Source organism: Notamacropus eugenii, chromosome 4 (assembly GCF_028372415.1).
Source record: "Notamacropus eugenii isolate mMacEug1 chromosome 4, mMacEug1.pri_v2, whole genome shotgun sequence".
Lineage (NCBI taxonomy): Eukaryota > Metazoa > Chordata > Mammalia > Diprotodontia > Macropodidae > Notamacropus > Notamacropus eugenii.
The window spans coordinates 286,023,144-286,048,278 of record NC_092875.1 but is presented as its reverse complement, the minus strand read 5'-3'; the positions used below and the strand labels follow the sequence as shown (position 1 = coordinate 286,048,278).

The 25,135-nt window shown below is 39.6% G+C and overlaps 1 protein-coding gene across 6 annotated transcripts in view; it reads right to left on the bottom strand.

The window, feature by feature from the left end:
- TRIM55 (tripartite motif containing 55) overlaps positions 1-25,135 on the bottom strand; it is an 83,069-nt gene that overhangs the window by 35,911 nt on the left and 22,023 nt on the right. For 5 of the 6 annotated variants that reach the window (XM_072604717.1, XM_072604715.1, XM_072604713.1 and 2 more), the window contains 4 exons: positions 21,059-21,154; positions 2,229-2,462; positions 1,827-1,849; positions 1,600-1,724 (listed from right to left, as the gene is read on the bottom strand). In XM_072604717.1, the coding sequence (XP_072460818.1) occupies positions 1,600-1,724; positions 1,827-1,849; positions 2,229-2,462; positions 21,059-21,154 (478 nt within the window). Of the gene's footprint in view, positions 1-1,556; positions 1,725-1,826; positions 1,850-2,228; positions 2,463-21,058; positions 21,155-25,135 lie in introns of all 6 variants that reach the window. The other variant, XM_072604718.1, reaches the window with a different exon arrangement.

The following is a 25,135-nucleotide window of genomic DNA, read 5'->3' as shown; positions in this document are numbered from 1 at the left end:
CTTTATCTGCACTGATAAAGGGAGTTTTCTTATTTGGGAGTTCTGTACACAAATAAAATTGCAGGCCTAGTCCAAACCACATTACTGAAAAGAGTGCATACGAGACAAATTCTCCTAGCCACAAAGTAAAGGCCGGGGTGCTAGAACCAGCTCAATGACTTGGGAAAGCCAATTGTTAAATGTTCTGTGTACTTATACCTTGGCAATCAGTAAATACTACAAATCAGGGCTTGATTTATTATCTTCTTGATTTTCTAGACTTAAGAAAATGATGGAGAAAAAGTTAATAATGCAGATTTAACTTAAAATTGTGTCATATATTTTCAAAAAGCTGGCTGTTGAACATTTATCAGCACACCTCTGAGTAGAAAGACATCTCCTTCTACCTCCCTCTGACATTTTCTAAGGCTGGTGAACTCAGGTATTCTCACTATGCTCAGATCAGTTATGGTAGCTAGAGAAATTCCTGTCTACACTCTACTCTTGGTCCTATAACTTTGATTCTGTGTGGGCAGGGAAGACATAACCACTCAACATGGCGATGAATATCTTTCTTTTCTTTTTTTCTTTCCCCTCCTCTTCCACAGAAACGTTTGTAGTCTCTACCAACACACCTCTAAAGTAGCCTGCTGACCCCAAGCATGGGGCTAAGCTTCATTTCTTAACTGCCTAAGGTACCCCAACATCCAGTTAAACCAAGTAGTTCCAATAGAAAACATCATCTCTTTTCTTAACTGCTGAAGAAATCAAGAAATTCAAAGGAAAGAGAGATTATTTTGAGATTTAGTTCTTAAAAGACAAGCATAGTGTTCATATACAGTGATCATTAATGAATGGAATGAATTACCCATCTTGGTACAATGGAAAGATGATTGGCCTCAGAGTCAGAGGACCTGATGGTTACTACCTGTGCGACCTCACATTTTCTTCATCTATAAAATGAAGGAATTAGCCTATGAGGTCCTTCCAAATCTAGATCTGCAATCATACGATCTCTTTCCCCCTAAGCACACTGTAGTAGATTATGTACCATGCTTGCTTCATTTTATTACTGGAGGACCTAGACTCTTAGCTCTGGTACTGAAAATGGGTGGTATGTTTTAGGGCTGGTTCACTTTGTCTCTAGACCTTAACACCAGCTTCTCCTCACAAGTTAGCTATATATAGCCTATCCAATCTCCCTTACCTCCACCTGACACTCTGATTTGTGAACTGTCAGTATTTAATTAAACAGATACTACATAATTTTCTGCCCAGATGCCTTCTCTTTTCTGATTGGTCTACAAACTCGCACCAGTGGCATTTTACGTGATCATGGATGATGTTTTGTGTAAGGATGGAGGAATGAAGGGTGCTGTCGTCATCATCGTCAGAGGGGTATAAGAGGCACTCTGATAACCAAAGCCAGAATAACCCTTGTCAACAAGCTGCATGATTCTGCTGTGAAATGAAGCTTCATTTTCAATTATGGTCCCTATAAAGCTGTCAGGTTCTATTTTGGCAGCACTACTGGAGTGTGACCCTTTACACCCCAACCTCCAGTAGCTTGCACACACCTGCAGTTTAAGACAGCCATTTTTGGTCACCTGGGTGATATACCTTTGTAAAAGTCAATTTCTCTTATTATCTTTTCTTCTCGATTGAGGTTGACTGTAAAATGGTCCATGTTTTCATAGCCGTGTTCTATTTTCTCCATCTGAAATGCCTTGGATGCTTCTGAAATTCTGAAACCAAGAAAATGTGGCAGTTGCAATCACTGTTTAGTTAGATGGTCTTGGATAAAAATAGAAAATCTGAACTTTTCATCAAATGAAAAAGTTACTTACTTTTGTAACAACGTTTTGGCATTCTGTGAAAACAAGAAAAGGCTACTTTAATTCTTTCTTTTTGTCAAAGATACTTCATATTCAGATCATTAATTCTCTCCTCTTAGAATATCAAAGTATAATGCATCTGATCAAATTTAAATCACAATCTTTTTCTGCATTTAAACATTATGGTCTTTTTAATATACTCTATTGAGTAACATAATTAGATTATCAGATAATCAGGTACAGAATGAAAGAATATTTTGGTCTGCTCAAAATTGTTCAATATAATAAGAATGACATAAATATGCTATGAGGGAGAAATGTTTTCCTACCCTCTGAACACAACAAACACTTCTTTGTGTCCAATTTGCATGCCTCGTAAATATCTTTAGATTGTTTGACCACATCAGACCATACCTGTAAGAAGACTGCCATTTCTGGCTCATCCATGAATTGAATTCCTGACTCAACCAACTTGGATACTGTCTCCAGATGATCTGCATACTTTTTAATCAGTGCCCGGACATGCTCCAGTTTTTCCTCTTGGCTCCTTGTAATGATTTGTGTCATCTCATTCTTTCTTTTCTCCAGGATGCCATAGAGGTAATCAAATTTTTCACATAGCTCCTGTTTCTGTCTTCTGCAACATTCCTGTGAGTTGAGTTGACTCAGTTTAGAAAGGTTTTAAGTGCATCTTTTTTTTTCTTAGAGACTGCCTACAGTTGTTTTATTCAGCAAAGAACTGATAAGCAACAGTGCAAAGTTACAGAAAAATAAAGTATAAAAAAAAGCATCCCCTAAATGACCATGAACCTACCACTTTCTTAAACCCCTAAAGTTAAACACACAGGAGCTGATTTAAACACAAGTCCTTTAGCAAAAGTGCAGTTTGGTCTTCCTTTAATCAGGAAAATAAGTACAAACACAACTATACCATTCAAAACTCAATGTTGAATTCACACCCAGCAGACCTAGTCATTTAAAGCTGACCTCTGGTCCAGGGTCACACTTCACAGAGAATGAGTTCAGGATACATGTGAACTTGGAAGTTTTTCTCATCTGGTCAGGTAGTCTTTACCTTTCCAGGGACCTCCAGTTTCTCTGGCCACAGCTAGTATATTCAATGGACCGAACAGCTGGTCCTGAAATAGAGAATCTTGCTGCCATGAGCCCTGCTCTTTCCAATTTGGAGTATGGCACTCAGTCTGTTTTTTTTTTTTTTTTTTTGCTCTCAATAACATGTAAAACATTTTTAACTTGGTTTTTTTATTTTGAATTCCAAATTCTTTTTCTCCTGTCTCTCCCTTCCCATTGAGAAGGCAAGCAATTTGATATCAATTATATACATGAAGTCATGCAAAACATATTTTCATATTAGCCAGGTTGTGAAACAAAACACAACCCCCTCCCCCCAAAAAAAGAAGAAAAAAGGAAGTAAAAAAGATATCCTTCAATCTGCATTCAGACTCTATCAGTTCTTTCTCTGGAGGTGGATAGCATTTTTCATCAGAAGTGCTTCAGAATGGTCTTAGAGCATTCAATTGTTCAGAATAGCTGAGTCATTCATAGTTGATCATCTTACAAAATTGCGATTACTGTGTACAATGTTCTCTTGGTTCTGTTCATTTCATTTAGATCAGCTGATATAAGTCTTCTAGAGTTTTTCTGAAACCATGTTGCTTATCATTTTTATAGCAGAATCTTATTCCATCACAATCAGATAACATAACTTGTTCAACCATTACTCAACTGATGGGCATCGCCTCAATTTCCAATTCTTTGACACCACAAAATAAGCTGCTATAAATATTTTTGTCTTTTTCTTTGATCTCTTTGGAATATAGAGCCAGTAGTGATACTGCTGAGTCAAATTTTACAGATTTAGTTTTTCATCTTTTATCAAATTACATGCTGTAAATAAAACTGATCTGAAACAGAGTATCTTTCCACCACCTCTATTCCTTCTTCCCCATATAACGTGAAGAAGTAGCCCTTCTTGCCAAAGCAAATTCCTCTACGTGCACAAGTGATCCCATTCCATCTCATCTCTTCCACTGAATTTCTCCTTCTATCATCTCTATTTCCTCACTCACCTTCTCTTCCTGTACACTGCCTGCCTACAAAACCACACCCATATCTCCAACACTCTCAAAAAATCCTGCTGATCTATTAATGTCTCTGCTAGCTATTACCCCATATTTGTCCTCCTTTTTGTGACTAAACTCATTGAGAAGGTTGTCTAAAATCAACGTCTCCATGTTCTTTCCTTTACTGTGTTCTTAATTCTTCATAGTCCGGCCTCAGACTTCATCATTCAACTGCAGCTCCTCTTTCCAAAGTTACTGACAATCTTTTAACTGTCAAATCTTTCCTCAATCCTCATCCTTCTTAACCTCTCTGCAGCCTTTGACACACTGTCCATTATCCTTTTCTTGATACTTTCTTCTCTCTAGGTTTTAATAACACTAAAACCCCTGGTTCTCCTCCTGCCTGACTGACATTTCAATCTCTTTTCCTGGATCTTTATCTAGGTCATGCCTATTAACAGTGGATATTTCCCCCAAATTCTTTTGTGTACCCTCTTCTATTCTCTATACTATTTCATTAATCTCATCAGTTCCCTTGAATTTAACTATCATCTCTATAGAGATAACTCTCCGATCTTTTTGCCCAGCCCTAACCTCTGTCTTCATCTTAAAAATCAATGTCACCAAAACTGGATTCATTACCAGTCTTCCCTAAACTTTCCCTTCTTCCTAATTTCTCTATTATTGTTGAGGGTAAAATCATCCTCATACTAACTTGAGATTTAAACTTAATCATTCTCCTCAATTCTTCACGTTTTCTCACTGATCCACCATACACAATCATTTACCAAGTCCTGTAGTTTCTACTTTTGTAACATCTCTCATATATGCCCCTTCACTCCTCTGATACAGCTACCACTTTGATGTAGGCCTTCATCCTCTTACTCCTAGACTACTACAAGAGGCTGCTGGTTGGTTCCCATACCTCAAGTCTCTCCTTCACTACAGTTCATCTCCCACCCAACTGTCAAATTGATCTTCCTAAAGCATAAATCTGACTATGTAACCTTTTTCTTCAATCAGTTCTAGTAACACGCTATTGTCTCTATTATCAAATATAAATTCCTCTCATTGACATTCAAAGTTCTTTAGAATCTAGCCTCCTGTGACTTTAGAGGTAAAAAAAAAACTATTCTAGTCTTCTTACACCATACTGAACGCCATTTACATGGATTCAGTGACATTGACCTTTTCACTCTTGTCTCCCATGCCTAGAAGGCTTGCTCTCTTTATCTCTGCCTCCTGGTTTCCCTGACTTACTTCAAGTCCCAGATAAAATCTCACCTTCTACAGGAAACCCTTCCCAGTCACTTTTAATTCTAAAACCTTCCTTCTATTGTTTATTTCTAACATGATGATTGTTGTCCTTCATTCTCCAAGAGGATCAAAATGATATCACTATGATAAAGTCAAGTTTCAGTGTGTACAACTGTGACTGATCAGACCAATATGAGCTCAAAATGCTCTACCACAGATTGGGTATAGATAGTCCATGTAAACATTTGTAGTGGTTATTCCAAATTTGCACATCCTACATTTCCTTTGTGCTGTCTCAATTCTGCTTTGCTCAAAGAGTACAGCACCTTTTCTGATGTGGGCATGCCAGCTTTTCTGATGTGAGCATGCCATGCTGAGCAGTCCTGTGCCAGCGTCTCCCATGTTGCACAGTCAAATCCAAAGTTCTTGAGGGAAACCTTTAGAATGTCCTTGTATCACTTCTTCTGACCACCATATGATAGCCTGCCCCATGTGAGTTCTCCATAAAATAGTCTTTTTGCAAGCATACATTTTGCATTCAAACAATCTGGCCAGCCCATCAGAGTTGTGCTCTCTGAAGCATAGTTTGAATTTCTAACATAGCCTTTCACTGCATCCCCAGCACTTAGCACACTGACTGGCACATAGTGGGCATTTTAATACATGCTAGTTGACTAACTGAAAATATTTGGAGATTTTATCACTGTTCTTTGAATAACTACTAATAAACCAATCATTCTCTATTTTAAAAAATCAGTTTTATTTACATAAAAATCAGTTTTATTTACATATATATAATATAAAAAATAAAATTTCACTATATGCTTTAAGTGTAGTGAAATGAATCATTTTTTCAGGATGCCTTGAAATAATGCCATTATCTCTTAGAGAACAGGAATGGACTATGAACAAATATTTACAGGTTTACAATGCTTAAAGGACCTACAACCACCCTCCCCCTACATATTTTTTGCTTTTGTTTTTTGTTTTGCTGAACAGATATTGCCTAACTTCAGCATGTATGTGTGTGTGTGTGTGTGTGTGTGTGTATATGCAACACAGTAAGAGGAAGCAAAATTGTTTCTAAAATAAGGAAATGATGCTTCTTCATTTGAGTTTCCAAGTCAGTGGGTTCCATTAAATTCTTAAAAGCCAGCTTAAATTGTGAGATAAACTGAATGCTAATTTCCAGTATAAGACATCACCCAGACATCACATGAAGGAAAGATTTGTGTACTCCCTGTGGAGGTGTTGCAACATGGGATAACTTTAAATGGAAATGTCCTTTTAACTTTTCATTTGAAGATAGAGGTTCAACCAAGTTATGTGAAAGTCAGTGAATTTAGAACTGACTCCTTCCCTGGCTTGTTCATTCCTTCTCTGGAGAACAGTGTTCAACAGGCATGTGCTACCAAAGGGGAAATTGGTCATGGGACGCGACAAAGTTATCAGTAGTGATTGCTTTCCCATTTAGTACCACAAAATGTCACCTAAAATGCTGTCAGTGTTGATTTTACAGTAACCTGAAAAATATAATCAGAAAGTAATGTAAGATTTTGCATTATGCAGGCATCTTGCAAAGTCATGATAGCAGTCAACTTAAAAAAAATTCTCTTTGCTCTTAACAGACTTTCTCATTTAAGTGAAAAGTTAGGTTCTTTAAACCCAAGTCCAGGAATTTTATATGTGGGGACACACACACACACACACACACACACACACACACATATCCTTTAGCAGGATGTATGTTGTCTTTTAAAATTGTTAAATGAGACCATAAGATTATTTTCCTGTCTATTAATTTTCCCTTTTCCTATTTTCCATATCCTTATTGAGTCTATGGAAGAGTCTTTTTAAATTCTGTCTAATACTGCAAGAGTGAAAGAGGCAAATCTTCCATCACTGTTGCCCTTGGCCTGGGCCTGCAGGCTGATTCAGCTGGAAGGCCTCAGATCCCAACCTGACTTTTATACAGTGCAGCCAGGGTAGTATTCCCTGCTGGCTTTCAGCTTCCTGGAAGAGCTTCAACGAAAATGTCTGTTGACAGATAAAAGTTCTGAAGCACTGACCAAAATTAATTATCTGAGGGGCAGAGAGGCCTCTATATACAGTAAAACAGTGAGGCATAAACTGATTGTGTGTCTATAAGACCAAGACATTTGCATGAAAAGTAACAAATCCAATCTCTGATCAGAACATTTTCTCAGAAGTCACTGTTTCAGGAGCTATGCTCCAGCATCTACCCTCCTTTTAGGTTTATTGTGAGAAGACAGAACCTTTTGTAAAATTCGAGGCACCGTATGTAGGGAAGGCACATCGGATTTTGTGCCAGAGGTTTCAAACCTGATCTTTTGCAAATAACTTAAGCTCTCCAGGCTATAGTTCCCTGATCTTTAAAAAATGTGGGGGAAAGGCAGTTTTCAGAAGAAATCAAAGCTACCTATAATCATATGAAATGCTCTAAACCACTACAGACTAGAAAAAGGCAAATGAAAATAACTGTGAGGTACCACCTCACCTTTATCAGAAATGACAAATGCTGGAAGGAATGAAGGAAAAATAGGTACAGTAATGAACTTTTAGTGGTACAGTGAACTGGTCCAGCCATTCTGGAAAACAATATGGAACTAGGCCCAAAGGGCTATAAACCTATGCATACCCTTTGATACAGCAATACCACTACTAGGTCTGTATCCCAAAGTGAGCAAAGGAAAACGAAAAGGACCAGTATGTACATAAATATTCATAGTAGTTCTTGGTGTGGTAGCAAAGAATTGGAAATCAAAGGGACGCTCATTAACTGGGGAATGGCTGAACAAGTTGTGGCATATGACTGTGATGGAGTACTCTTGTGTATTCCAAGCAATTATGTATGAACATGATTTCAATTTAAATTGAAAATAATCAACAAAGGGAAGGTATAAGAATTAAAAGGGGTCTGGAAAGTGTTCCTATAAAAGGTGGAGTTTTCACTGGGACCTGAAGGAAGCCAAGGAACCTAAGAGGCAGAGATGAAGAGGGAGAGAATTCTAGGCATGGGGGACAGCTAATGAAAATGTACAGAGCTGGGAGGCAGTGTCTTCTTGGAGAAATTTCAAAGAGGTCACCGTCACTGAATCACAGATCATTTAAGAGGATGTAAGGTGTAGGAGGATGAAAGGCAGGAGAAAAAACAGGTTAGGAAGGGCTTTGAATATCACATAGAAGATTTCATGTTTAATTTTGTATGTTATGGGGAGCCAGTGGTGAGAGAGAGAGAGAGAGAGAGAGAGAGAGAGAGAGAGAAAGGAGAGAGAGAGAGAGAGAGGGAGAGAGAGAGAAAGGAGAGAGAGAGAGAGAGAGAGAGAGGGAGAGAGAGGGAGAGAGAGGGAGAGAGAGAGAGAGAGAGAGAGAGAGAGAGAGAGAGAGAGAGAGAGAGAGAGAGAGAGAGAGAGAGAGAGAGATCCTGAGCCTTTGGAGGAGCACTCTGACAGCTAAGAAGAAGAAGAAGATAGAGACAGACTGAGAAGAAACCACATTAAGACCTGAGAAAATTGCCTCTGCTGCTGTGACCATATAAGGGACAGATTCATCATTAACCAAAATAGATTTGAAATGGATTCAAATAATTCACTCATAACTGAGCAGCTGCAGCTAAACAAGGTCCACCCATATCTCTCTCATCTCCCTTCACCCTCCATCCCCACACAGTTGTTCTGAGTGTCATGCCCCAATCTGGTTTTGATTCTAGAAAGCTCTGGGTGACAAAAAACACAGATTTAGTGGATGGGTAAATGACTTGAATATGCTGGCTTCATTTGTAATACAAATTCATTTCCTTTCACTGAGTCACACTGGATTAGCTCCTTTAAAAGAGAAAGGTAAGAAACTTAGGGAGCCCAGGAGAAATGTCAGCTACAATGGTTTATTAACCTTGCAAAGAAGGGTTTTGCTTAAAGACGTTTTGTTAGAATACTAACATAGACCTCATTGGGTTGAGAATCTATTTTTTTTAACCATTTCTACCACTTAGGTCTTAATTGGAAGTCTATCCACATTTTCTGATTACAAGCCTCAATTGAATGGGTAAATATAGACATCTACTTTCTGTTCTTTCCACTGACCCTATAGCAATCCCCTGGGGAAAAGAAATAAAGAAAGAAAAAACTGCTGAGATTAGATTTATTTTAGAACAATGTCACTTCCAGGTCACCGAAATTACTCATATGGCCTTGTTGCCAATATACAACAGTGACTGACTGCTTAGTAAGTGTGAAAAAAAAAGATTAATCTATTTTAGACAGTTGATGATTGACTTCCAAGAAGTACAAATATCACTTGGGGGCTCTGTGTGGGCTGGGAGGCAGTACAGGTCATAGGCCGTAGAATTTTAGAGAAGGAAAGGACTTTGGAGATTATGTTTGGTGACATTTCTTCATGTATAATTGAAGGCAGTTTACTAATTAGATTCTGGATCCCTAGCATTTTCTCCTGAACTCTGAAATGCCGGGCAGCTGCCTGTCAACTGCTGAAAGAATAAAACTTTGGGGTCCTGCCAAAGCTGTTAACATACCACCAACCCACTGAAGGGAAGTAAGCTGATTTCCAAACCCCACCAAAAGTTCCAGGTTTCTACAAATGGCTTTTCCTTTCTAGAGACCTGAAAGGAGGGAGGAAATAAGCATTTATATAGTGCCTATTACATACCAGGCATTGCTAAATGCTTTTTAGAAATATTATCTCGTTTGATCCTCACAACAACCCTAGGAGGTAGACGCTATTGTTATCCCCATTTTACAGATAAGGAAACTGAGGCAGACAGTCATCTGAGGCCAGATTTGAATCCAAATCTTCCTAACTCCAGGTTGGGCAAACTGTCCACCGTGCCACTGCACCAGTTGCCTCTAAGAGACAATGTATTCCTCAATTTTACAAAAAGGTAGGTGTCCTATTCATAGTCAGTTCCCTGATGAAACCAAATATAATGGAGGAGAGACTTCAGAAATTCCTAAAATTTCAGAGGTTCTAAAGCTATAACAAATACAATGTTCAGTGTGCTAAAAAATGATATCTAGAATATCAGTCTGTCAGAGTTGTTCTGAGGCTAAAAGGAGATAACCTACACATGGTGTTGATCACTGAGCAATCCTGGGACCTATGAAACATCAGTTCTCTTTAGGAAAAAGGGTAAATAGATATTAATATACTAGATACCAAAATGTTATTTCATATCTGTAAAGCCCATAATAGAGTGGTTTATATAGTTAAGCATGATAGTCACGTGAACCTAAGTATCATGGTGGTCCATCTGTAGCCAAAACCAATGGAGAGAGTCACTGTCCAACTTTCTACATTCCCATAGCTGCTCTGAGTTTGGGGTCAAGACTAATGTGCCTGAGACTCAAGCTACAAGATACGCTTTAGGTGGCAGTGTCTCCAGGTGATAATAGCTAACATTTATATAAGGAATTTAAAGTCTGCAAAAGCACATTGCATTTACTATCCTCACAACAATACTGTGAGGTAGGTTCTAAATACCACTCCCATTTTGCAGACAGGAAAACTCAAGCTGAAAGAACTGAAATGATTTCCCTAAGGTCATATCTTTAGCAAGTGTTTAGAGAAGGATTGCAACTCAGTTTTCCTGACACCAACTGCAGCATTCTAATCCACTGGGACACTTAGCTGCCCTCTGAATGAGTCCAGAAAACCAAGAGCCCCAGGTCAGTCTCAGAATGTCTTTTATGTTCTCTATTACTGGCCTCTTTGATCAAGAAACTATCAGGGTATTGTAAAGTGACGCATTCGTGATCTAAAGCTCCAAAAAGCAATTGGCCCTTACTTTGTAAAACTGGGTTAAGAATGACCTGGACCCAGGCTGGAGTCACACCTAGGATAAGTCAGTCACTGGTAGAAGTGGATTGCCTTACCACACTTGGCTCTCCTCATCCCTAGAAAACCTGACTTTCCTTAAGGGAGTATTTGGACATGGACTTCAATTCATCCTATGTCAGTGGGTTTGAAAGGCAACCGAAGGAGTCAGGCTATTAATGTTACACCTCCCAAAGGGAAGTATAAGAATAAACCAGATACATTGTTTCTCCTGAACATTGAAAAGAACCTGTTTACAAGGTGAATCACAAACATTTGATGAAAAGCTTATCTGACATCTGAAAATGACAGATTTTTAAGAATTTCCAATATTCTGTCACAGCTCTAAATATTTCTGGGATTCGTTTTGGGGAATTGCCTCTAGTGTTAGTTTAAGGATAATAGTCATAGCTGGCATTTATACAGCACCTGAAGGTTCGTATAACACTTCATAAATATTATCTTATTTGATCCTAACAATCCTGGGAGGTAAGTGCTACCATCATCCCCATTTTACAGATGAGGAAACTGAGGGAAACAAAGGTGACTTTCTCAGTCTCACAGCTAATAAGTGTCTAAGGCTCAAACTGAACTGAGGTCTTCAAGACTCCAGGCACAGTACTCTATCCATCCGCACCACTTGGCTGTGGTTTATAAACTACATTAACCATTTTTAAACATGATACAGATAACAGAAGGAAATGTTGTATCGTTTAGTGTAAGTGAAAAAGTCTGTTCGAGTGTTAACTGTTATAGTAAAAATGCATATGTGATTAAGCTCATGCAGAGTAACTTTTGTTTTAGGAATCTCTTTCCTTATTTATGACTAGGTAATTTAAAAACTGATTTTTAAAAACCAAAACTTGATTTTCTACACTTTGATATTTAAAAATATGTACTCCCTCCAATAAAACACACTGTAACCCACCCATGCCAACATATTTTACATGACTTATTGATGTGATCTCATGCCTCCTCCACAGGGGGATCTACCTAACCTCCTCAGAGGTGTCAAACAGAACTCTGGACACAATGTAGATGTCAGTGAAGCATGCAGGCCACCCACTAGTCATCCCTCATCCTCTAACTATATGACTGGGCCCACTTTCTTTTCCAGTGAGACATCTCTCTATGCATCATCGTAGTATAAAGGTGACTCTCAGCTCTCAGAGACAATGCCAGGTTAGCACAAGCTCTGGCAGATTCTATCATGTTGAATATAGTCCTACCAACAGGGTGTTGTCCTAGGACCATACTAAGTAAATTCACAGAATTTCATTAACAGTAGTGTAGTCACTTGGTGACAAATTCTTTGGCCTTGCCACCCATCTAGGTGATCACAGATGAAAGAAAGAAAAGAAGGAAGAAAAAAGAAGGAAAGGAGAGAAGGAATAAAGAAATATGTAATATGAACATTATCTTACACTTCACTATTTGCATGCATTAATTGACTATTATCACTTCTCTGTTGCTGTTCATGAGGTATGACAAATCTGAGTCCATGTTCTATTGCAGGTTTGATAGCGCTGGGTCCTGAATTTTGGTTTGGAAGAACCAAAAGAGGGGCCCAGCTGAAGGAGAAAAGCAATGCTACCAAAAACGCCCCAATGAATACCTACACACATACATACAATCCATCCATAAACTTTCCCATAGTGGAAGAGTCAGTGTGATAGAATCAATAAAGAGCTAGCCTAAGAGCCAGGAAGTCATGAGATCAAGTCCCATCTGTTACATACCAGCAATGTGACCCTTAGCAAGAGTCAACCACTTGAGATAACTCTCTAAGATTGGAAGTTGCCGCAAAGCTACTGACCAACACTGGTGGAGGGAGATTCCTATGCCAATGAAATTGCAGCTCTAGTACCCATTTCCTAAGGTAAAAATTTCCTTACCAATGTTTTCCTTATTAGTTTTCATCGTATTTTAGTCTCATAAAACATTTTGTGTTTATGGGCAAGGAGAGAAGCTTTTTCCTCTGGTCTCAGTTTTCCCTGCCAAGCCCACCTGACAAAGACAACTAGAATAACATTAATCAGTGCCATAATTAGAGATGTGCAACTAACGGTCTCCAGAGGTGGATAATGTTAGGGCCCAAGAAATAAGACCAGAAGATGTTAGCTAAGGAATGTGCCCACCCTAGGGGCTTCTCTTTTTCCCATCCCTAAGGGCTACTTAGCCAATCAGAGCAGAAAAATTGGCAATAACAACATCCCCACCTCTCTCCTGCTCTCCCTCCTCACCTCTGCCTTCTGGCTTCCCTGGCTTCCTTTAAGTACTAATTAAAATCCCATCTTCTATAGAAAACCTTTTTCAACCTCTCATTCCAGGCTTCCCCTCTCCTAATTATTTCCTTTTTGTCCATATTATTTTGTTGCCTTCTCTATTAGATTGTGAGTTCCTTGAGGGCGGATACTGTCTTTTGCCTCTCTTTTTGTGCCCCCAGTACTTAGCACAGTGCCTAGCATATAGTAGGCATTTAACACAAGTAGGGAGACTGGGAAGCAGGTGTTCAATAAATTGCTTATTGACACCTCCACACCATAAAGAGGCGGTGCCAGTTACATCTTAAAGAAGTGTTTCTAAATAGTTGATGAGGCAAGCAGAAACCAGGGGAGAGACAGAGAATGGAAGTCACTGCTGCACTGTGGCCCACAATGCAACTTTGGCCTCTGACAAAGAAAAGCTGGATCAGGAGTCAGGATGCTTGCTCTAGCTCATATGCTAAGATGGGATTTGGTCCACAACATCCACGACCTAGGAGCTAAAGATAATGTGTAGCTTCACAGATTATTCACCCACAATCCCCAAACTTCACCCCCAAATCGCCTTGAGGATGACAGTTGATGGTGTTCCATTTCCCACCATTCCCCATTTTCTTGTTCTCTTAAAAAGGAGACCAGAGAGTGATGAAGTATCCTTAGAGTTAGTCCCTCTTCTGACTCTGGGCAAATAAATCATCTTAAATCGTTCTGAACAGAATAATCTTAAAGACCTTCAAAGAAGGAGTTCCATATTTGTAATTTTCAAAAATCCTTAGTAACTTCTGAATACACTGTTAGATGTATAGAATGCTCTACAAAGATAAGTTATTATTAACAAAGAATCTCAGAGCTGGAAGGGACCTGGAGGTCACCGAGAACACTGAGCAGGAATTCTGTCTTACAACAAACATCCTTGGCAAGTAGTCATCCATACTTGAGGTCCTTAAGTGACAGGAAACTCACTACCCCACAAGGCAGCCCATTTTCAGACAGCCCTAATTATTAAGGAGTCTTTCCTTATGTCAAAACAAAGACATCCTCTTTGCCAGCTTCCACTCATTGCTTCTGGTTCCACAGTAAGGAGACTTTTCACTGGAGCTAATCTAAACCTCTGAACAAAGCTCAAACTTGTTCCTCCTTGTCATTTTCTCACTGGAACAGAAAACAACTACTCTCTGCACCTCTTGTGACATTTTGTTCAATAGCTAGAAAACTGTTTTTGTTTCCCAACTCCACTCAGTCTTCTTCTCATTTCCAGTCTAATAAGTCAGTTTTCTTTTCCTTTTCTATAAAGGCTATATTTCCCCAAATTTTAACTATTTTGATTATTCCCCTCTAGACTTTCTCATGTTTTTTTCATGCTTGGATCTGTGATCTATCAACTAGTGCTGGTCTTTAAAACCCCTCCATGCCTTCCCATCCTATAAAATTTTCTTCTGTAAATCCTTTATAGAAGCAAGGCATTCAATATGCTAAATCAGAGGAATCAAACACACAACCAATGGTCACAGGCAGCCCCCAATATTCTTGAGTCTGGCCCAAACCAGATAAAAATATAATTTGGGATGGATCATAGATATAGAATAAACCACAGGTTGCTAGAAAAAAAAATACACACACAAATATAATTGGGAAATAGTTAACAAAATAAATAAAAATGCAATAAAGCATAGTTAACATTACATTTTAAAACCAAGTTATTATATTGCCTTGGTGATTAGTGTCCCATCCCCCCCAATTTTATTTGAGTTAGGCATCACTGTGCTGAGTAACTTCCTTGAATATTTTCAATGTATTGAGGGTAACACTATAGCATAACACATTTAAAGGACAGTCCTCCAAATGGAATGTTTCAATGAAATCCTGACCAAAGAGGATTAACTCATGGTATCTATATTCTATACACCTAATGTACTATTAATTTTTTCAGTCAATAAGAATTTATTAAGTATCTGCTATCTTTTGGAGCAATTAGATGATTCAGTGGATAGAGCGCCAGGCCTAGAATCAGGAAGACTAATCTTCCAGAGTTCAAAACCAATTAAACATTTACTAGCTGTGTGACCCTGGTCAAGTCATTTCACCCTGTTTGCCTCACCGTCTCATCTTTAAAATAAGCCAGAGAAGAAAATGACAAACCACTCTAGTATCTTTGTCAAGAAAAAGCCAAATAGGGTCACAAAGAGTCAGACACAACTGAAAAAATGACTGAACTGTATATCAGACAGTGCAGGCACTGGAAACATAAATACAAAAGGGAGACAATCCCTACCCCCTAGGAAAATTACATCCTAGCACCGTATTTATTTTAATATTATAATACTACAGTGCCAACTCATATTTCCTATAGTCAGAAGGCTACTATGGACCTTGACACTTTTCTGCCAGTTTTGTACAAAAACAACAAGATTCCATTTGGTCTTTATTTAAGTAAGCAAAGGGAGTATCTCAATTCCAATTGGCTCGCAGACCACTACAAGAACAGGAATGGAGGAAAGAGCAGGAATTTTCCACAGATATGTATGGCCAATAAAATAAAATGTTTGTAATTCATGTAGCAGTTCAGTCAATGAAGGAGTCAAAACTCAGGCAAGTCACTTAAATTCCTTGGGCTTGAGTTTCCTTATTTAAAAAGTAAGGGAGGGAGCCAAGATGGCAGAGTAGAAAGATGCACATATACTAGCTCTCCCCCCACAGCCCACAAAATACCTGTAAAGAAAGACTCTCAACAAATTCTAGAACAGCAGAAGCCACAGAACAACAGAGTGGAGGAGATTTCCAGCCCAGGGTGACCTGAAAGGCCAACAGGAAACATCTGTCGCATCAGACATGGAGCAGAGCCCCATCCAGCCTTGGCCACCCCAGGCTCTGGGAGGAGGATGAGAGCAGGCCTCAGGGGTGGAATCCCCAGTCACAGTAGCAGTGGTTCCCAGATCCCTCAAACCACAGATGTCAAAGGTCAGTGACAGGGTTTTTTCAGCTGGCCGAGAAGGGAAAAGGGTCTTCCCATAGCTCTGGCCTCAGGCAGCCACAGAGGCCTCATCAGGCAGGTGGCAGAAGCTTCCACAGCAGCCCCTATAGCAGCCTGCATCCATTGTCAGATCGTAAAACCCCTGGGGGCACTGAGCAACTGATTCTTACCTCAGCCCTGTGTAGCAGCCCTGTCCCCACCTAATACTCTTGGGGGATTTGAGCAACTGATCTTTATCTCACACTGAATGGTCCTGCCCCTGCAGCTTATCTGAATCTCAGCTCCCAGTGCTGGTTTGGTGGAACTGGAGGCTAGGTGGTTGTGAAGAGGAACCTCTATTAATAAGATTCTGGGCACAAAAATTTCTCCTTGCTTCCAGACCAGTGTACACATTTGATTGTACCACCTTGAAGGAACTGACATCTTACAGACCCCCAGAGTATACCCTTCTCTTGACAAAGGACCCAAAAGTCAAGTAACGGGTTGGGAAAATGCCCCAAAAAAGGGGGGGAAAATTATACTATAGAAGGTTACTTTCTTGGTGAACAGATATCTGCTCCCATCCTTTCAGAGGAGGAAGAACAATGCTTAACATCAGGGAAAGACATAAAAGTCAAGGCTTTTGTATCCCAAACATCCAAAATAAATATTCAATGGCCTCAGGCCATGGAAGAGCTCAAAAAAGATTTTGAAAATCAAGTAAGAGAGGTGGAGAAAAAATTGGGAAGACAAATGAGAGAGATGCAAGAAAAGCATGAAAAGTGGGTCAATAGCTTGCTAAAGGAGACTCAAAAAATGCTGAAAAAAATAACACCTTTAAAAAGAGGCTAACTCAATTGGCAAAAGAGGTTCAAAAAGTCAATGAGGAGAAGAATGCTTTAAAAAGCAAAATTAGCCAAATGGAAAAAGAGGTTCAAAAGCTCACTGAAGAAAATAGTTCTTTCAAAATTAGAATGGAACAGATGAAGGCTAATGACTTTATGAGAAACCAAGAAATCACAAAACAAAACCAAAAGAATAAAAAAATGGAAGATAATGTGAAACATCTCATTGGAAAAACAACTGACCTGGAAAATAGATCCAGGAGAGACAATTTAAAAATTATGGGACTACCTGAAAGCCATGACCAAAAAAAGAGCCTAGACATCATCTTTCATGAAATTATCAAGGAAAATTGCCCTGATATTCTAGAACCAGAGGGCAAAATAAATATTGAAACAATCCACTGATCACCTCCTGAAAGAGATCCAAAAAGAGAAACTCCTAGGAACACTGTAGCCAAATTCCAGAGTTCCCAGGTCAAGGAGAAAATATTGCAAGTAGCTAGAAAGAAACAATTTGAGTGTTGTGGAAATACAATCAGGATAACACAAGATCTAGCAGCTTCTACATTAAGGGATCAAAGGACTTGGAATAGGATATTCCAGAAGTCAAAGAAACTAGGACTAAAACCAAGAATCACCTACCCAGCAAAACTGAGTATAATACTTCAGGGGAAAAATGGTCTTTCAATGAAATAGAGGACTTTCAAGCATTCTTAATGAAAAGACCAGAGCTAAAAAGAAAATTTGACTTTCAAACACAAGAATCAAGAGAAGCATGAAAAGGTAAACAGGAAAGAGAAATCATAAAGGACTTACTAAAGTTGAACTGTTTACATTCCTACATGGAAAGACAATATTTGTAACTCTTGAAACTTTTTTCAGTATCTGGGTAGTTAGTGGGATTACACACACACACACACACACACAGAACACAGGGTGAGTTGAATAGAATAAGATCATATCTAAAAAAATGAAACTAAGGGATGAGAGAGGAATATATCGGGAGGAGAAAGGGAGAAATGGAATGGGGCAAATTATCTCATAAAAGAGACAAGTAAAAGACTTTTCATTTGAGGGGAAAAGGGGGAATGTGAGAGAGAAAACATGAAGCTTACTCTCATCACATTCGACTCAAGGAAGGAATAAAATGCACACTCATTTGGGTATGAAAACCTATCCTACAATACAGGAAAGTAGGGGAAAAGGGGATAAGCAGGGTAGGGGGGATGATGGAAGGGAGGGCAATGGGAGGAGGGAGCAATTAGAAGTCAGTACTTTTGGGGAGGGACAGGGTCAAAAGAGAGAATAGAAGAAATGGGGAGTAGGATAGGATGGAGGGAAATATAGTTAGTCTTACACAACATGACTATTATGGAAGTCATTTGCAAAACTACACAGATATAGCCTATATTGAATTGCTTGCCTTCCCAATGGGGATGAGTGGGGAGGGAGGGAGGGAGGAAGAGAAGTTGGAACTCAAAGTTTTAGGAACAACTATTGAGTATTGTTCTTGCATACAACTAGGAAATAAGAAATACAGGTAATGGGGTATAGAAATTTACCTTGCCCTACAGGACAAAAGAGAAGATGGGGATAAGGGAAAGGAAGGATGTTAGAAGGGAGGGTAGATTGGTGATAAGCATAATTAGAATGCTTGGTGTTTTTGGGGTAGGGGGAGGGGAGAAATGGGGAGAAAATTTGGAACTCAAAATTTTGTGGAAATAAATTTTGAAAACTTAAATAAATAAATTTAAGTATTATTGTAAAAAAAAAAGTAAGGGGATTAGACTAGATTAGGGATGGGGAAGTTGTACTTCAAGGCTACATGTGGCCTTCCAGATACTTGGGTGCGGCCTTTTGACTGAGTCCAACTTTTACAGAACAAATCCTTTTATTAAAGGGATTTGTTCTGTGAAATTTGGATTCAGTCAAAGGGTTGAACGTGAGGACCATGTGTGGCCTCAAGGCCATAGGTTCCCCATTCCCAGACTAGATGATCTCTGAGACCCCTTCCAACTTAGATCTATAATCCTATAACCCTTGATTTTATTAGATTTTGGCCCTGATCCTATTCTTTAAAGCAAAAGTATCTACCATAAAAATTATTTTCACATTCCAGATTTTTGCATTTACACAATCATAAATCTAAATTGGTCAGGACCTTAGAAGCCACCTAGTCAAGCATGTGCTGGGAAATGACTGGCAACTGTTTCTACAAAAAACAACCAAACAGAAACACTCCCCAAAAAAGGATTCAGGACATACTTTTATATTTAATGTGAACTATTAACATTTTTTCCATCACATTTTAAAATCCAGACAATCAACAAAACAATATATCAAGTCCTAATTTATAGTGTTTACTGATTTATACTAAGAGATAACTGCTCACACTGAAAACACAATGATTGGCTCTTGGGAGCCTACAAGAGCTGTATCCAGCATACCACTGTACCTGCTTCAACCACTCATTTTACAGATGAGGAAACTGAGGCTTGGAGAGGTTACATGACTTGCCTAAAACCACATAGGTAAGTGGTAGATCTGGCATCTGACCTCAGGGCTTGTGATTCCAGATTCAGCCTCTTAAGTTCAACATTCTTTTTACTTTTTACAACATACTTTTTACTATCCTCCACTCCCCTACAAGCTTCCCTTCAATTATCCAAATAATAATATAGTTTACAGTGGACTTGCCAAATGGCTTGTTTACTAAGAGCTTCCAGATATATGTGAGCAAAACAGTCCACCCAGGAGCTCCAGGGGAAGAAGGAGGAGGAAGGGTGACATCTGTTTATGAAAACCAAAACTTCACAACACATCACTAGCAGTGGGAAAAATTTCACACCTAACTGAGTATCTACTAAAACGTGACATCATGACCTGGTGACTAGAATTATACATTAGAAATTTGCTCTCTTTGAAGAACTAAGATGTCAAATCCCCATGTTATAGATACAGACCTCAAAGTATCTTGCAAATTCACAGAATTAACTAAACTGGAACTGGAGCATTTTAATAGACTAAACTGGTATCTAAAATTACATGGATGTAACATGGATGCATACAAATTTAAGAAAAATATTTTAATATATGTCCACATATAAAATATAGCCTTCAAGCTGCCTAGAAGGAAAAGACTTCAAAATCCACGAACACACTTCAAAGAAGAAATTTAAATCATGTGGGAACAGAACGAGGCATGTATCATTCCCATCACCCTGTCTACTACCAGAATTATACTGAATATGCTCTCAGTGAGCCCACTGAAGATGCATTTCCATCCTAATCTATTTTTCAACCACAAAAAGTCATTTTATCTACCTGTGCAATAGAAAGCAGAATAATAAATATAAAAGAATAATAGCAGGATAGCAGCTTGTCCCAGGACAAGTTTTCTACCTCGACTCCACCAAATAAGAAGAGAACTACCTTTTATGATAATAATAATAATACCTTATGTTTAACTAGTGCATTCCAGTTTACAAAAATCTTTCCTACAATAACTCTGTGAGGTAGGCAGTATAAATAGCACGATCCCACTTTATAGATAAGAAACTAAAGTTCACATGAGAGCTTATCTGACATACTCTAACAAGTCCCAGCTGAGAACTGGAATTCCAAGTCCGCTGTTCCTTCTACCTAACTATTCTGGATCCTTATTTCAGCCATCTGCTGTGTTCCTTTGGAAATTGTTCTCTTCCTAATATCTCCATTTAGGCTGACCAAGAAACACCAGATATTGTGCACAAACAAAAGCTGTAGTAAACATGGGGAAAGTCTTCCTCTCTAAGTTATCCTAAAGAACTAATTCCTTTTTCTCTCCCCACCGAACATCTTTCAGAGATGCAGCAGGAGAGAAACCAGGAGGGTGAGGTGAGAAAACTGTCCATCATCAGAACGCAGATTCCCGGCAGGGTCACCGAGCAGCTGATCTTATCCTGGGAGTTTCAAGTGCAGGATGTGGACAAGGGCAAGGAGTCCAGTAACTTACCTCTACAACTCTGCAAGTCTCTTCCAGCTGACTGATTATTCCTTGGACTCGGTCGTTGCTTCCCACGAGGACCGCGATGCCATCACTGAGCTCGGACTGGGGAGAAAGACAACAGAGATTGATTCCAGTACGTGAGCGCTGACCCCCATCCTATGCTTTTTATTCAGGTGGGGCACCAAATGGAAGCCAGGCATGGAGATGTTATATGCACACACAAGTGCGTCTCTATGACTTGCTCTCTATCTCCTAGGGGAATAAGAAAGGTCTTCATACAAGTTCCCTGAAGATGGATAACTTCTCTTTCTTCTAGCTTCAGCAGCTATGTGGCCAGGGGGATAGAGCACCAAGTCTGGAATGAGGAAGTGTCTGACTCTTGGTGACCTCATTTGGGGGTTGTTTTGGCAAAGACACTGTAGTGCTTCGCCATTTCTTTTTCCAGTTCATTTTTATAGACAAGGAATTGTGGAAAACGGGGTTAAGTGACTTGCCCAGGGTCACATAGCTAGTAAGTATCTGAGGTCAGGTTGAACTCATGAAGGGGAAGTCTTCCTGATTCCAGGCTCAGCGCTTTATCCACTTCACCATCCAGCCACCTCAGAGTTACGGGGACCTGAGTCCAAATCTGCCTTCAGATATTTATTAGCTTTGTGACCTTGGGTAACTCAATTAACTGCTGTCAGTCTCAGTTTCCTCAACTGTAAGATGGCGATGATAACAGTACTTTTCTCCCAGGGTTGTTGTGAGGATCGAATGAGATAACATTTGCACAGTGCCTGCCACATAGCAGGTGCTTAATAAATGCATATTCCCTTTTCCTCTTTAACTTATAACAAGCCAAATTGAGTCTAATCACCTGGTTCAAGAATTGTCAGGTCTGTGGATATACATACTATTTGGCAGCTAAATTAAACAAGTACATGAAGCATCCCTCAGTGCAAGTCTTAAGGTATTCTTATTTTATTTTCTAAAGGCATCTACGTTGCCCAAGCATCTCCTCCCCACAAAAGGAGTAGCTCCTTCAGCTCAACTTATCCTGACTCAGGCATTGTGGCCTGTGCTTATAGTCCCTGCTGATGGAGTAGCTGAGGCTGGTGGATCGCTTGAAATCAGGATGCCTGAGTTGCAGGGCTAAGTGGATGTCCACACTAAGTGTTGAACCAATATGGTGAGTCCCTAGGGGCAGAAGGAAGGAAGGAAGGAAGGAAGGAAGGAAGGAAGGAAGGAAGGAAGGAAGGAAGGAAGGAAGGAAGGAAGGAAGGAAGGAAAGGAGAGAGAACAGAAAGATGGACAGAGGGAGGAACTAAGGAATGCAACTTAACCAGAAGGCTAACTCTTTCTCCATTGCTTTTTTTCATTGTTCTATTCAATTATAATCACAAATCTGTCTCCTATAATTACTCATTTTCAATCACCCAGGGTAAGAGACTGTTTTTGTAGAATGAGTAGTAAAGAGGGTTCTTTCCTATTCCTACTCATGAAGTCAGTGAGCTGGTTAGAACATGCTGAAAAATATTTTGCAAGTTAGATCACTTGGTTAAAGAAGGGTGTAAATAAGGACATGGCTAAGTCTTCCCATGGTCTAGTTAACCTTTCTCTGACCAGAGGTCTAAGTCTACACAGTCACATCACCAGTGGGATCACCTAATCACACAGAAGGAGTCTGGACAAGAGAGTAAAGACCAGTTCTGCTACTGAGGAAATCAAGTCCTAATAATGGTTATCTTTATACAGTTATCTTTCCACATTGCAACTTTCCTCATCATGATTTCAATATATCTCGGGTTGGCATAAGAAATCAAATAGGATTTTGGGGGGAGTTTTGCAGAAACCATGGACAATACACAAAGGCCACAGAGCCTATGAGCAAATACTTAACCCAAATTTTACAACAAGTCACTGTAAACATCCCATAAAACAAAATACAATCAGACTTCTTTGTACAGAGGGAGGACTAAAAAATGTTACACAGATTTTCCAGATTATAAGGGTGCCACACTCATAACCCCAACCATGTGGAAGGGATAATTGTTGAACATATAGAAGATAATACATGGAAAGTGAAGCTAATGAAATAGTCACACTTTTAGAAAGTAGAGACAAAAAAAATCTGTGAGGTGTGGTACGGTGAATGAATGCCAAGCAAATAGAGTCAGAAGCACCTCGGTGCGAGTCTTGCCTCTGACACATGCTAGCTATATGACCAAGAGTAAACCTCTGAACCTCTCAGAGCTCCAGGCACCTCACTGAGACTATGAATTAGAAAGGAGTTTCTGAGATCATTAGAGAGGTAACATGCCATAGCAGAACCCTGGGTGTGGAGTTAGAGGAAAATCCCAGATTTTGGATGAGTTTAAGTCCCATCTCTCCTAATATCGATGTGACCCTAAGCTAGTCACTCTCAGTTTCCTCATCTGTAAGGTGAGGCGTTTGGGGTAAATGATGCTCCATCTTTCAGCTCTGATCACTGTCCCTGGCAGTGCCCCATGCGTTCCCTCTTCATCTCTGCCTCCTGGCTTTCTTCAATCTCAACTAAAAATTCCACCTTCGGCAGGGAACCTTTCCTGATTACTCTCATTTCCAGTGCCTTGCCTTTTGTGATCACTTCCTATTTATCCTGCACGTGCCTTGTCTGCACATAGTTGTCTGCATGTTGTCCCCTCCATTAATGAGGGCAGGGGTTGTCTTTTGTCTTTCTTTGCCCAGTGCTTAGCACAGTGCTAGGCACATAGTAGGCAATAAATACTTGTTGACTAGAGTATATCTACGATTCTATAAATATTGACTTAGAATTATTTACCTAGTCCAATTCTTCCTGGGCAATAGGATTGAGAAAAAAATGTTAGGAAAAAACATTCATAATGACTTAGGCATTAATTACAAATTTGAAACTGTGGTGTTAGTCTGGTTCTGAAATAGCTTTGTCTTTCAAATTCTGTTTTCCCTTCTGACCTGGTATATAAGAGAGCCATGCTTCAGGACAAAACTCTAGTTTTAGCACTAGCTGTATTTGTATGGCATTTGTGGTGTCCATACTTTTAAGGTCTGGATTCCCAGGAGCACTGGAGTACGAGTCAGAATTGAGTCTTGGTTCTACCACTAACCAGATGATTAGATCATAGATTTGAAGCTAAGGAGCATCTCAGAAGTCATCTAGTCCAATATCTTCATTTTACAAATAAGGAAACTGAGGTCAACCAAGACAAAGTGACTTTTCCAAAGGTCACCCAGGTCCTCAGACTCCAAATACAGTACTCATTCCCATAAAGCATACAAATCACCCTGGGTAAATAAAACAAACCACCCTGCGTCTCAGTTTTCTTAACTATACTACCAGAAGTGTAGACCAGGTCAACCCTAAGGTTCCCTCCAGCCCCAAATTCCATGATTCTATGATCAATCATGAGAGTGGCAACATTCATAGTGGGCTAGCCTTGGAGTCCAAGTTGGGGACAGAGGGCTGAAGAAAAGACAAAGGGGAAGCTTCTCCAGAAAAGACCTGGCTGCAGGTCTTGCCTCTGACATATATATGAGCAAATGGCCATTGGCAAATATATGGGCAAATCCATGGGCAAATGCCCATGCCCATGGACAGATCTCTAAACTTCTCAGTGCTCTGGGCAACCCATTGAGACTCTAACCCTGTGGTGTCAAACTCAAATAGAATCAGCAGCCACTAAATCATGCATAAGGATCTCTGCAGCCTGCATATTGACTTAGAGTACCACATACTGAGATTATCTATGTTCTATGATATTTTTATTTATTATGCTATATATTTCCCAATTACATTTTAATCTGTTTCTGGTGTCTCAGGGAGGCTTGCCTGCAGGCTTCATGTTTGACAGCTCTGTTCTAAATTACAGAGGACTTGCTGAGTTTATTAAAGAGGAAACATGTTAGAGCGCTGAAGACCTCAGTTCAGATGATGCCTCAAATACGAGCTACGTGACCCCGAGCAAGTTTAGGACTTCATGTCATCCCAGCGTATATGAAACTTGGATTGTTCTGTGGGAATTAGCACCAGGGCCCACACACAGAACCAACTGCCCCCTTGTACCAAATGAGGAAATGGAGGCC